This window comes from Acytostelium subglobosum, assembly GCF_000787575.1.
Source record: "Acytostelium subglobosum LB1 DNA, scaffold: scaffold1, whole genome shotgun sequence".
NCBI classification, from domain to species: Eukaryota; Evosea; class Eumycetozoa; order Acytosteliales; family Acytosteliaceae; genus Acytostelium; species Acytostelium subglobosum.
This window is the reverse complement of record NW_012236531.1, coordinates 1,827,411-1,840,102: the sequence shown is the minus strand read 5'-3', so window position 1 is coordinate 1,840,102 and position 12,692 is coordinate 1,827,411. Positions and strand designations below refer to the sequence as shown.

Sequence of the window (12,692 nt, the reverse complement as noted above, 5' to 3'; positions counted from 1 at the left end):
GAACATTCTGGTCTTGTAGTGGATAAAGATCACTTGCCCGATCTCGACCAACTACTCTGGGTGAGACTCTCCACCAGTCTCATTGACGTGTTTTAGGGTTCTTATAAGAGAGCACCAAATGGAGACTTTTGGTTCAGAGCTAAGCGGTTCGACACATCCAAACTGGACACTCCCTATGTGAAGAAACACCTTGGCTTGCACCTAGAGCTGGTGGACTTCAATCCTCCAGCCCACGCCTTTCTCAAGCATCCAGTGGAGCATGGACGGCTGTATGCCTTCAATCCCATGATCTCTAACAAGAGTATGTATCTCTCTGAATGATTACACAGGTGGCCACCACTCACTTTACTAACTTTGTCGTTCATACTATTCAGGTCAACTCCTCTCTAGGTTCAAAGACACTCAAGGCCTCAACACTGTGTTGCTTACTGACCTAGTCGAGACGACAATCAAAGAGATGGGTTTGCAACAGTTGGTACGCACTCTAGAAGTTACACCAGAAGGTCACTACAAAAGTTGCGTTAGGGGAATCTCCAAATTGATCACATCCAAGTTTGGAATCATCACCGTCTCCATCCAAAGCCATCACTCTGTCATGTTCACCATCACTGCCAACGATCGTGCCTATCTTTTGCATCTGGATTCTCTGTTGTTTGGGTCCCACAAAGACTACGCAAACAACTTCTATGATGATTACAAGAATGTTGTCAAGAAGAAGAAGTATGAAGCCATCCCCATCAAGACCCTACAGAATAAGGTGCAGACATGTAATTGGCGATGTGGACTCTATGTGTACAAGTTCGTAAGGTCCTTCCTCAGCATGATCGCATCAACAGATAGCATTGGTGAGGATCATTTGTGCCAATACCTCCAATCGATGACAAAGCTGAAGTGCAGAGATGCTGAAGACTTTGACAATGTGGAACAAATCATTCAAATGTACACCAGAAGTTATCGATCAACCAAGTAGATATGTTGAATGTATATTCATTAAATTTCACCTGTAACATATTCGTCTGTGTTTATCTGTATGAACGAGTGATTATCTGTATGAATGATTATCTGTAAAGAATGTGATACTGACCCTCTTCAGAACCACCCACACACMTCTTCACCCACACCTCTTCAGAACCACCCACACTCACCACCTCAATAAATGTTTGCAAAATTGTCAAAATTGACCTTTCACCACTCCTCGATAATCAGGAATATCTTTGGTGACTTTATTGATGAACAAGTGCCATCAAATGGCATTTCCTTGCCTTTAGATATTCATTTTAGAGACCGATCTGTGAAGGTGGGGGTATGGAGGTGTTCGACTGTCTGGTGAAGTGTGTATGGCAAAGTAGAAAGACGTTTGCTTTAGGGTGTACATCCCACTCCTCAACACCCAATCGACACCTCCACCAACAACACCTTGACTATTGTTGCGCCTGCAGACCCGACTGAAGATGCGTGACGAGATCCTACATTATATGACAAGGTAAGGACAAGCTTCCACCGACGGGAGAAGTGCCAAGACACACCATCAGTGACCATTCAGATTGGCGAGCACAACCAAGCCCGACAAGGACCTCTACTGCATTCCAGCCAACCCATTTGGCTGACACCAAACATCTATAGTCCTAAGCACCCTCTCTAGTGCACTAAAAGACATACCTTCCACTCTTGACACTCATACTAACTCAACCCTCCACTTATCTGAGCGAATGGTCATGTTTTCACAACACTGATGCCAAGGCGGTCCAGGCCCTTCTGCCAATCAAGGAGGATATTGCGACCTGTACGATTTAGACAACAAACACAGTCAACTCTCTGATCCTTGTGTTCAAGACACTCAGCCAAAGAACAAAGTACCAGAGCCACTCATACTCATGCTACGCACTACCACTGGGATCAACCTGTTTCGACTACAATGTGCCAGCTATATTCCTCGTCTCCCTCGGCTACGCCATCACTCAAATCAATTAGAGTGGCCCGACATGTCTTGAATGGTCTATGTGTCAACGTACTATCCACAAAGTCATCTACAAACAGCACTGCTGAGACAAGACAAGTCTCTGGCTATGTCTCACACTGGTTGGCGTCCCTCCGTCATGGTTGGGCTCGTCATGACTGCTGTCGGGCTCTGTGGCCAGAATCAGTGTCAAACTCAAGCAGAAGGAGCAGGACGACGACATGGACGATGACCTCAACAACAACATAAAGGATGCCTTGGACAACTCAAGCATGTATACAATTGTAAACTGTAGGAGATGTTGGCTTGACTGTAGAAGTTGTGGATGTTGTGGACGTTGTGGATGTGGATGTTGATGTGACAGATGTTGTTTGCTTGGTCGGGTTGAGCACCAAGGCCGGAAACTGGCCTTCCCCTTCCCCCAACCAACAGATGGTCAAGTTCACGATGAAAAGTGTTCCAAGTTGGTTGTCGTCTCTATCTCGACAACTACTTCGTAAACCTGGCACAAGAGCTACAATTATTGGTCTTCACATATGCGACACTGACCGTTCTTCAAGGAGGGATATTCCGAGTTCCTTGACGAAAAAGTGGAGATAGGAACATATGTTTGGAACATAGAACAAGCTTGCGCAGGATGGCCCTTTAAAATTGTACACCTCTTCATCAGCCATCACCTCTCCTTTGGTCATTTGAGTCGAACAACAACAATTTTTACAAGGCACTTTAATTTTATGCTTAAAGCATCCTCATATGGTGAGTAGATGATCAAATGGATGCTTAGATAAGCGCATGATGGTTGGTACGTCAATGAATCCACAGTTAGTCAGGTCATCACCTTGAGCAAAGAACAACGTCTTTGATATTCGCACCAGCTTGGCACACCTGCCCAGTTTTCCTCCTCGGGTGCCAAGTGTCAGCCACACGATTGAATGTGCCAGTTGATCCAAACGACACCTGATGCCAGGCAGAGGCTTCATTTGGCAATCTGGTGCAATCTGTGCTAAACCAAGCGATCGCAGTCCTGCTGGCAGCGTGTTGCACTCAATCCAATGTTTGATATTGTATATTCCAAGGGATGTGACTGACGAAGGTATTTGTTGGTCGAGAACTGGGTGTATCTATTCAAGAAGAACGCCGTGAGGGACAACGGCAGCGGTGAATCGACCAAGTTGAAGGCATCCTTAAAGGCACATTCAAGAGTGAGATCCTCAATCCCGTGAAGTCCAAACGTTGTTGGTCGATCCACATGGATTGTCAGGTTGCGCAGCGTCGATGGGAGCGAGGAAAGATCCAAGCGTGCGACTTGCGCCTCCCCACTATAGTCGACCGCGCCGGCCATACAGAGTCTTTGAAGCTTAGGAAAAGTGGCCGATGTGATCCACATAAGTTCTAGATGATGCAGATAACGTTTGATGTTCAACTCAAGAAGATGAGAGAATGGAGACATGGTAGTGTCACACTGCAGCCACTGACTTGGATGTGTTTGGTCCGATGAATATAAATATAACCTGTCGAGCTTGAGCTCAGTGAGGCTCGGAGGGAAGTTGATCGGACAGGGGGGAAGGCCGTCCATTGTCAGCCTGGTGAGGGATTGCGGCAAGCACGTCCCATCCAACTGCCGGCCGAATTGGGAACCAAACTCCAGAGTCTTGATAGATGACGGGAGTGGACTCCACGGGATCGATTGGTTGATACTGCTCCCAATGCACAGGGTCTCAAGGTGCGGGGGTAGCAATGACCCTAGGTTGATGTTAAGGTTGGCATCGTCTTCCTCCGAATAGAACATTGAGAGCATCTTCAAACCAGCAGGAAGCACTCCTTGGTCAAGGGTGCCTTCCAAGGCCATGCTTGAGATTGAGAGCCTGGTCAAAGTAGAGGGGAGCATGTTTGGCGCAAGGCGCCACCACACTTTGCGAGGGATGGCCAGGATGTGCATGGTTGTCAGGGGAATATCTGGAAGTGGCTCTGGTCGGACTAGCCTCTCGTACTCCAAGGGAACCGATCGCTCGGTCAGCTCTTGAAGCATTGGCTTCATCCTGTCCCAGCAATCGCGACTGAAAGGATGTTTCTTGCTCTCGGAAAACTGGACCATGGCGATGTTTGGTATGGCCAAAACTGCTTGATACAACTTGTTGATGCTGTCAACAGAATGGTCCGTGTCCAAATCTGACGTGTGCGCATGGTATAGGTTCGTTAGCTTCTCGATGGGAAGCAACGGGATGGGCATCGGCAACAGGCATACCAGCAAAGAAATAGAAATAGTCGGGTGGTTGAAATCGGGTGTAGGTAGAGTGAACTCGCACCGTGTACATCTTGGCGTTGACGATATGCTGGTCGATGATGCCTCTGTACGAACCAAGCATTGTGCCATGTTGGTGGTAGGCGTATGTACCAGGCAGTGCGTCCGCGTTCAATCTGAGATAGCTCTCTCTGTGGTCAAAGAATCTCTTGCAAACTAATGTCAGGAGCACTCTTTCTGCATTGCTCTCCAAGCATGACGTTATACGTCCAACTATGCTCAGTGGCAGTGACTCCATCTTTGATTGAAGCCGATGTACTAAAAGTATATGGGAGTAGATATGAGAACAAAGGTTTATTATTGTTCAGACCAAAACAGAGTTCAACTTTTATCGTCGATAAAAGTCCCCAGAGATGATATACAAGTTGGTCATCTTGCTACTCGATAATAGCAAGATGAATCATCGACCCTTCACCTCCCAGAGTCTAACTACATTGGCCTTTTGGTTGATGTTGTTGTTGTTGTTGTTGATGATAGTATTAGTTAATGCACTCAATCAAGTGAGCCTCTCTGTTGCTGGCAATAGTCTTACTCTCTCAGTTTCATCTTCAATGAGATCTGTGAGTCCATGACTGCAAGCAATTGGAGACATTGATGAAAGGTAGGCTTGGCTTGACTGAATCGATATCTGTGCAGGCATTTGAACTGATTTGCCACGTCTCGTCCAAACAGTACCCTCTGGCTTCATCTTTAGGGTAGCATCGCTTGAGCAAGACGTTCTCGATAGTCCTCATTGAGTTGGACAGGACATAGTCGACCTCGACCAAGGCGCCAGAGTGATTGCTCACATCCTGTCGATCGACAGCATGTGCACCGCTTTGGGAGTGTCTCTCTTTCTCATCATCGTCGACCTCATTGTCCTGGATATCTTCCTCATCACTGCTGGTCATTGAGATATTGTCATCCTCGTCGTCCTAGTTATAACATAATCGTCGTCATCGTCGTCGTCATCTTCGTGCTCGTCAACATAATCGTCGTCATCGTCGTCCTCATCTTCGTGATCCTCGTCCAGAATCCTGATGGTCAACATTGTCTAATGCCCTTGACCTACTGTCCACCAGATACTTGATGAAGAGCTTGAATAACTTCATGGAGCCTGGAATCATGTGCATGAGTTCTGGTATGTACTGATCAAGCTCAAAGGCAACACCATAGATTGGACGATGTGCGAATCCTTGGCGCTGTACTGCCTTCTTCACTTCACTTGGCTCTCAGTCAAATACCATACTTTTTCTTTGACCATATATCCTTGATCTCTCTTGTAGAAGTCTATGCCAGTACCAACATATCCAACAGTCCTCCGAGTGCACATGCACYTRTAGCACTTCATGATGCTGTTGCCACTGAATATGTCATACATCCCGAGCAACTTTACACAACAACTGAGGTCGTTGGTTATGACGAAACGGATGTTGTATTTGTATTGCCTTCCGTCTCTGTCAGATCTGAACCAAACCTATGACATGAATGTGTAAGTGTCAGTATGATTGGTTGTACGCTGGATATCCAACAACTAACGGAACTTACAAGATATGGCTTTGGCAGAGTGCTGAGCAATGTAGTCACTGGTGCAAGGTCATGGATAAGGTCATCTCTTGTCTCCTCATTCAGTGATATGGACAGTATAGCCTCGCCAAACGGACGCTTTGCCTCGCAGCAGTCTTACCAGAGATGGCTGATAATGTTGTCGGATGAACTGTTCCAATGTGATCTTGCTGTACTCGCTGCCATCATAGAGTTGCACTTGATCATCTTTGAGATACTTGAACGCCACTGGCTTGATGTACGTATATGATCTTTGAATCGCTTGACTGTGATGCCCTTGACTGAGTGATTCGTTCGATCCGCTCTCTGGTGTAGTTGCCATTGACCTTGATCTCTGTGACACCTGTCTTTTTGAGTCTGCCGCCAATGTCTCTGGTTGATCTACTCATTCTATATACTAACTAGAGATAATTAGTTTATATCACTTTGAATCTATTTGTTGGCCATCAACTGCTTGTGAATGTAGCCTTGTCGATTGAGATTGGTGTAGCCTACTTCGAAGCCGCATTCGCATCTTACCTTTTGTTTGATGTATGCTTTGTGTCTCTCTCTGAACTCGGGGTTCTCGTCCCAATAGTACTCTTTGAATAATGACATGTTATATCTGTTATTTATTAACAAATTTGATTTAATTTATTTATGAGTTTCCAACACACAAAGAGGCTTCCTTGATGCTCATTCATTCATTAATCATTACAACATCAACAACAAATACTAGTCCTTATCTTCTCACCTTAACAATCTTTTCAAATGAACGATCCCATCACCAAAGCACAACTGTTCGATTTGTTTGTACAATCAAGAGTACCCAAAGATGCAGCCACAGAGATGTCAGACACTGTGTTTGATGTCGAAGGTGTTGATACTCCCCAAACCATCATAGACGTATTGAACTCTAATAACCGCGACAGAGTCTTCCCAAAGCTTGGCGCTGGTCATGAAGCAAAGCTCAGACGTCTCATCAACCCAGCCCAAGCTCATAAGTACAAACAACATCTTGGCAATGTCTTCATTCAATACTAACATACACACTCAAGCCGGTGCTGCAGGAGGAGGTGGTGGCCAATCGCGTAAGTACAAATGAGAGCGAGTGATTAGTTTGAGTTACTAACACAACCCAGCTTTCACTGACTCTTTCAATCGCCTTGAGAAGAAGCTTGAGGATGGCATAAATTCGATCCTCAACAAACGCAAGGCGAAATCAATCTCCTTTTCAGATGTCACCAAGCATCTATGGGATGATCTTGTCCAAAACTTGGCTCTAAACCTCCACAGATTCGATGAGGTACCCAACTCTGACAACCCTAAACAATTCTTGTGGACAGCAAAGATGGAGACCTATACAAAAACACAACTCAGTGCGATGGGAGTCGATGCTCTCAAAGATATGTTGAGTAGTCGCTCAAAATCAACAAGTGGTAACAAGAACGCTTTGGTTGATAGACTGTTCAAGCTTAACATCACACATCAAGTTTACCACGAGAACGAGCATTTGGTTCGTGTCATTGAATGGCTGAAGAGAGAGTACCCACTTCCTAAGGAGAAACATTTGCAATACCGTAATGCCTCCACCAATAACCAGCTTTACCATGAATCATTCCACGATTCAACACTCTCTGGAACAACCGATATAGTCATTGTCCCATCACACGCACCAACCACTGGATTCTTGGCCTATGAAGTCCTCTGCTTCGTCGAATTGAAGACTCCTGATGTCTCTATTCAAGATCATTTGCCTCAAGCTCTCGTAGAGTGTCTCGTCATCACTTTCAAATCTAATCAGAGTGTACTTGGCCTCTTGACAAATGGAACCAATGTTTGGATACTTGTTTGGTCCAGTCGTCGTCCCCCATTCTTTGTTGGCTATTGCATACTGAACAACGAACGAAACGCTCATAGGGCCATTTCACTCAGGCTCTCATCTCCAGACAATGTCAACATCGCCCAATTGCTTATTGACAACAACGTTATCGCAAGACCCTCTCGACTATCTTTGCCAAGCAAATTCGATTTTCGCGAAGATCCAGACCACGAACGAGATGGACAGGATGATGACCAGCATGAACCCAAACAAACCAAGAGACTCAGAAAGACTACCAGCACAGGTTCTGGACATTCTGACATTGCTGACTTGAGTGGACTTCCAATCACCAAGGCTGAGCTGGAATATTTGGCTTGGCAGAAGCTGACCAGAGTCATTGAACAAATAAGAGTTGTGCAATAAACACACCAACCACCAACAATCAGATTGTGTACATGATCAGTGTACTCCTTGTGTATCGTTTGTGTACTGGTGGGGTATCACGTACTTCATTTTTTTCAAATTCAAATCATCACTATCTGTTATACTCTTTGTCTCAACTGATCACTCTATCGTGCGTGCAAACTCTTATTTCTACTCACAACTGATTGTAGTATTATTGTAGAATTACAAAAATCACCTTCTAAAATTATTTATTTTTTCCAACTTTAAAACTCTATTCTACCTACAATTCTACAATCATTTACCCTATCCTTTTTACCTACTGCATTTCCATTGCTTCATTGTGCAGAATACATTCTCAATGATGATCCTTATCCTCTTGATAGCTCTGTCGTCTTTCCTCTCCTGTGCACGCAGTTTGGCGCTAAATGGATGTTTGACGATTTTCTTTTCAACCGGAGTCAACACATAGAATGCGGGCGGCTAGAGTCACCCTCCGACAGGACCATAGAATCACCTATCCGGCACTCATCTGCTCCAGCTTGCATCTTCTACGACCACTGTACGGTGAGCCTCGCGACGTTCTTCCTACTGGCCTTGTTTTGTTGCTTTGCTGTCCGTGACAATCGTCATCCTGATGTGAATCTTCAACTCCATCACGTCTCCCTTGATGAGGCAGCTGTCACACATCTTGACAAAAGTCCTCCCGAGTTGGGTTGGACGAGCAAGATCCAAGACTTAGACCTGAGCCTCCATCTTGACACAAGTGCATGGGCAGCTGAACGAGTGATCCCCACCACACATCCACGTAAGTCTATCTCCACCGACTGGTCTAATACGGTCCTGACGACAGGTTGCAGGAGATTGGTCTGTCGAGTATACGATACTCGACTGCGGAGCCGACATTGTTTGCCATCGACAAATACAGCTCGTATCGTCGGCCATCTCAACGTTAGTCACCAGGCTCTACAACGCATTACATCTTACATTATATATCGACGGTTTTGTATGAACCTTCGACAATAGGGCACTTGCCCACCCGTTCGGCCGACTGATTCCTCCTTCAAGACAACCTCGACATCGGGATCTTTTGAACCGTGGGTTGCACGGTGTTGTCTCAATGATTGGATCATTGAGGTTATTTGTACTGTTTATGATGCCGAGTATGAATGAAGGTTGATTGAATAGATATTGTGCCAATAACAATGGAAAAAACAAACTATTTTTCTAAATAACCAGAATATCTGTTTTCACTAAATCATTCTATCAATCATCAAACAGTTAAAGTCTATACATATAATATAATGTCATTTAGATTCCTTGGTTCAGGCAACAGCAGTCCAGATCAACAACTACTCAATGAAGTAGGATATCTTTCGAATTTGGATGACCAACAGCTTAGCGAGTTGATCGATATCATCTTCACGTTCTTGCTCTACCAAAAGGCAGAGGGGCTCATGAATTCTGTGTCTTCCTTCTCACAACAGCACTCAATCAGCGAGAATGCCCTAAAGAACATCATCAGAGGCTCAATAATTATACCAATCACTCACAGATCACTCCCAATACAATGTTCGACTGACCCTCACTACATCGGTATATCGACATAGCCGCCAAACATTAGAACACCACCTATGACTAGCTCGCTTTGCTAGATGTTGAGTGTTGGTGTCCACTAAGTTATGCGCATACGTATATTGATGATGTTAGACAAGAGTCAATCACACATTAGACAAACAAATGACTGTTATGTTTACTTCTTGAAAGGAGCAGTCAAGTACCATCTCACACCTAACCACGTCAAAGAGGATCTTATCAACTTTAGATTGTCAGAGGAACAAGCAGAATCAATCGCTCTCAAATACAAAACAAACTTCATAGATCTATCTCGATCCTTTGTTGGAAACACGTTCAACATCAACCAAGTGTTGGACATGCAATGGCGCTTTGGAGTGACAACCGCAAGCAGTGAATCAAAGAAGGGTGGCAATACATTCTTGCAACTAAAGCTTGTGTTGGACAAAGGAGGTGATACCAAAGAAGATGTTCACATGGGTATGTGTATTAATATTATGCTTCCCCAGTAATCATATTGTCCACTAACAAGTTGTAACAACACACTCTTAGAACTGACTCTACCACAATTCTATCAATTCCTTAGAGAGATGGAGAAGGCCAAAGCAAGTCTTGAATACCTCAACTAATCACTTGCTCGTGGCAATACCGATCATTATTAAATGTATTCATATTCTATTGCAATGTTGTTGTTATTATTGTTGATGGTACTTGTTGGTTGACCAGACCATCTGTTGTTGGTTCAACCAAAGAACCTTATCTTTATGGCTGACATCTCTCAGTGTAACGTGGGTAGAGACAGACGTTACGAATATGCTCCTCGCCCAAGAACCAGGTCAAGAAACGCTCAACACCGAGACCGTATCCTCCGTGTGGAGTGGTTCCGTACTTGCGTTGGTCGGTGAACCAGTAATACTGGGATGGGTCCAAACCTTCACGTTTGTAGGCATCCATAAGCTCCTGGTAGTCGGCAATACGCATGCTGCCTCCCACAATCTCGCCAACACCTGGCATCAACAGGTCGACGGACTCAGTCAATGTTCTGTCCTCTGGGCAACGGGCCATATAGAAAGCCTTCATCTCGGCAGGGAATCTGCAGAAAAGGATTGGAACACCGATCTGGTCGTTCATCTTACGCTCTGCAGCCTCTGGGATATCATCACCAAACTCAAAGTTGGTTTTGGTGGCCTCATCCTTGTAGATGTTGTGCTCACGGCAGTACTTGATACCCTCGACATAGTCCATACGCTTGAATGGACGCTGTGGAACCTTGGCGTTGGCGTTGACCGAGAGCAACAGCTCGCTGTCGATCTTGAAGATTCTCTCGGCGACATCACACACCAGGAACTCGATGCGGTTCAACAGGTCGTCGTAGGTGATGAATGGACACTCTGCTTCCAAATGTGTAAACTCTGACAAATGACGACGAGTCTTGCTCTTCTCTGCACGGTAGGATTGAGCCATACAGTAGGAGTCTCCAACAACTGGGATCACTGTCTCCAAATATAATTGGGACGACTGTGTCAAGTATGCCTAATAAAAAGATATAAGTTGTTAGGGATACTATCTATATCAACAACAACTACTACATACTGGTTGGCCATAGTAATCAAGAGTGAACAACTCTGAACCACCCTCACAGAAGGTGTTGACAAGGGTTGGTGGAGAGATCTCATAGTATCCATTGTCAAAGTAATGATCACGGAATGCCTTCATTGCAATCGATCTCAACTTCATAATTGAACTGGCTCTCGTTCCTCTGAGAACGATATGACGTTGGTCCAACATTTGATCTACGTTGGATTCCTATATTATTATAGAGAGTGGTGGTCAGTAGTGATTGGAGGATATAGTTTCGTCACACAACTTGCATATTTAACCTACAGTGTTAATGATACCCTCCAAATCGACATTGGATGGTCCAATCAATTGCCAATAGTCCACCTGAAGCTCCACTCCATTTGGACAATGCTTGTCAGGGGGTGGGACGGTGAGCTTGCCATACAGTGCAACAGTTGCCTCTCTCTTGAGATCATCGACGATGGATGGATGGATCAAGTTCTCTGCGAGAACACACTGAAGGAATCCAGTTCCATCACGAAGCTCCATGAAAGCAATCTTCTTTTGGGCACGGATGTGGTGGATCCATCCCTTGATGCAGACACGACTACCAGCGATGGCTGGGGAGCAGCCCCTGATCTTGAGCACCTTGGCAGGTGGCAAAGCCTTGTCCTCTGTCAAGGTGATTTTGGCCATCGACTCCTCGACCTTTGCTGTTGACACTGGTTTCTCCTTCTTCTCCTTTGGTGCCTCTTGAGGCTTTGGTCCAAGTAGTGCCAACATCTTTTTGTCCAACTGGTCCTTGACCGACTTGAGATCAGCCCACTTCAATGTATCCTTCAGAGGGTTTAAGAGATCACCAATTGGCACTCCCCACCTAAATAAATAAACAGTAGTAGCAAAGTGGTTATGTTGTTAGTGTATGTATCCAATGCATTGCCAAGACAATGTCTTACTTCTTCTCTGTCAACTCAGTTTGCTTCTGCTGGAACAAAGTGTCGATGGCTTGGTTGATTTGATCAATAGTGACGGTAACACCAACACCGCAGTCAACCTCCAACTTTGAAGCGTTGAAAGGTGTGGCACCAGCCTCCTTGAGGTGGGCGATCATCGCTTGGAACTGTGGCTGCGACTTGATGCGACCATCTCCAATGTACCTGGCAACATCAGCACAAAGTGGTGACTGAGCCTGAGCACTGGTGGCAAGATTGTAAAGGAGGTTTCCAACAGTCTTGTCTGCTCCACCCTGAACACCAGCGGCAGTGATCAAGGACTTGAGTAGATCAGTGAGTTCCTTGTTCTTGATAGTATCCTTTGAACGTTTGTCGTCTAGTCCAATGGACTGGAAAAGTTTAATATCTGCTTCTGACATCTTATCTATCTCTTCTACAAATATAAATTATAATAGTTTGAACTGAAGGAACACCTAAGGAGTGTTTAATACTGTTTGATTGAGATAAGGTGAAGAAAAAAAACTTGAACTTGGTGGTATTGTTCTGTCCAATGGTTGTGTGTATGGAAGTTCTAGATGCAAAATCATATTTAATTTG

At 44.9% G+C, this 12,692-nt stretch overlaps 5 protein-coding genes across 5 annotated transcripts; 2 read left to right on the top strand and 3 right to left on the bottom strand.

Moving 5' to 3' along the window:
• Window positions 1–2,027: 2,027 nt before the first annotated feature.
• Window positions 2,028–2,231, bottom strand: SAMD00019534_007720 (hypothetical protein; the record flags this gene model as incomplete). Its single annotated transcript, XM_012904205.1, has 1 exon — window positions 2,028–2,231. The coding sequence occupies one exon, from the start codon at window positions 2,229–2,231 to the stop codon at window positions 2,028–2,030; it is 204 nt and encodes a 67-aa protein (XP_012759659.1).
• A 729-nt stretch (window positions 2,232–2,960) lies between these two features.
• SAMD00019534_007710 (hypothetical protein) lies at window positions 2,961–4,497 on the bottom strand (the record flags this gene model as incomplete). The annotated part of the gene is made up of 2 exons (XM_012904204.1): window positions 2,961–4,126; window positions 4,203–4,497. The coding sequence occupies 2 exons, from the start codon at window positions 4,495–4,497 to the stop codon at window positions 2,961–2,963; spliced, it is 1,461 nt and encodes a 486-aa protein (XP_012759658.1).
• Window positions 4,498–7,167: 2,670 nt separating this feature from the next.
• On the top strand, window positions 7,168–8,028 carry SAMD00019534_007700 (hypothetical protein; the record flags this gene model as incomplete). Its single annotated transcript, XM_012904203.1, has 1 exon — window positions 7,168–8,028. One exon carries the CDS (start codon window positions 7,168–7,170, stop codon window positions 8,026–8,028), a length of 861 nt encoding a protein of 286 aa, XP_012759657.1.
• A 1,283-nt stretch (window positions 8,029–9,311) lies between these two features.
• On the top strand, window positions 9,312–10,208 carry SAMD00019534_007690 (hypothetical protein; the record flags this gene model as incomplete). Its single annotated transcript, XM_012904202.1, has 3 exons — window positions 9,312–9,545; window positions 9,765–10,062; window positions 10,135–10,208. Coding segments are annotated over 3 exons (606 nt in total), but the record flags the coding sequence as incomplete, so codon positions are not given.
• Window positions 10,209–10,344: 136 nt separating this feature from the next.
• On the bottom strand, window positions 10,345–12,514 carry SAMD00019534_007680 (hypothetical protein; the record flags this gene model as incomplete). The annotated part of the gene is made up of 4 exons (XM_012904201.1): window positions 10,345–11,115; window positions 11,176–11,388; window positions 11,467–12,019; window positions 12,099–12,514. 4 exons carry the CDS (start codon window positions 12,512–12,514, stop codon window positions 10,345–10,347), a joined length of 1,953 nt encoding a protein of 650 aa, XP_012759655.1.
• Window positions 12,515–12,692: the final 178 nt, after the last annotated feature.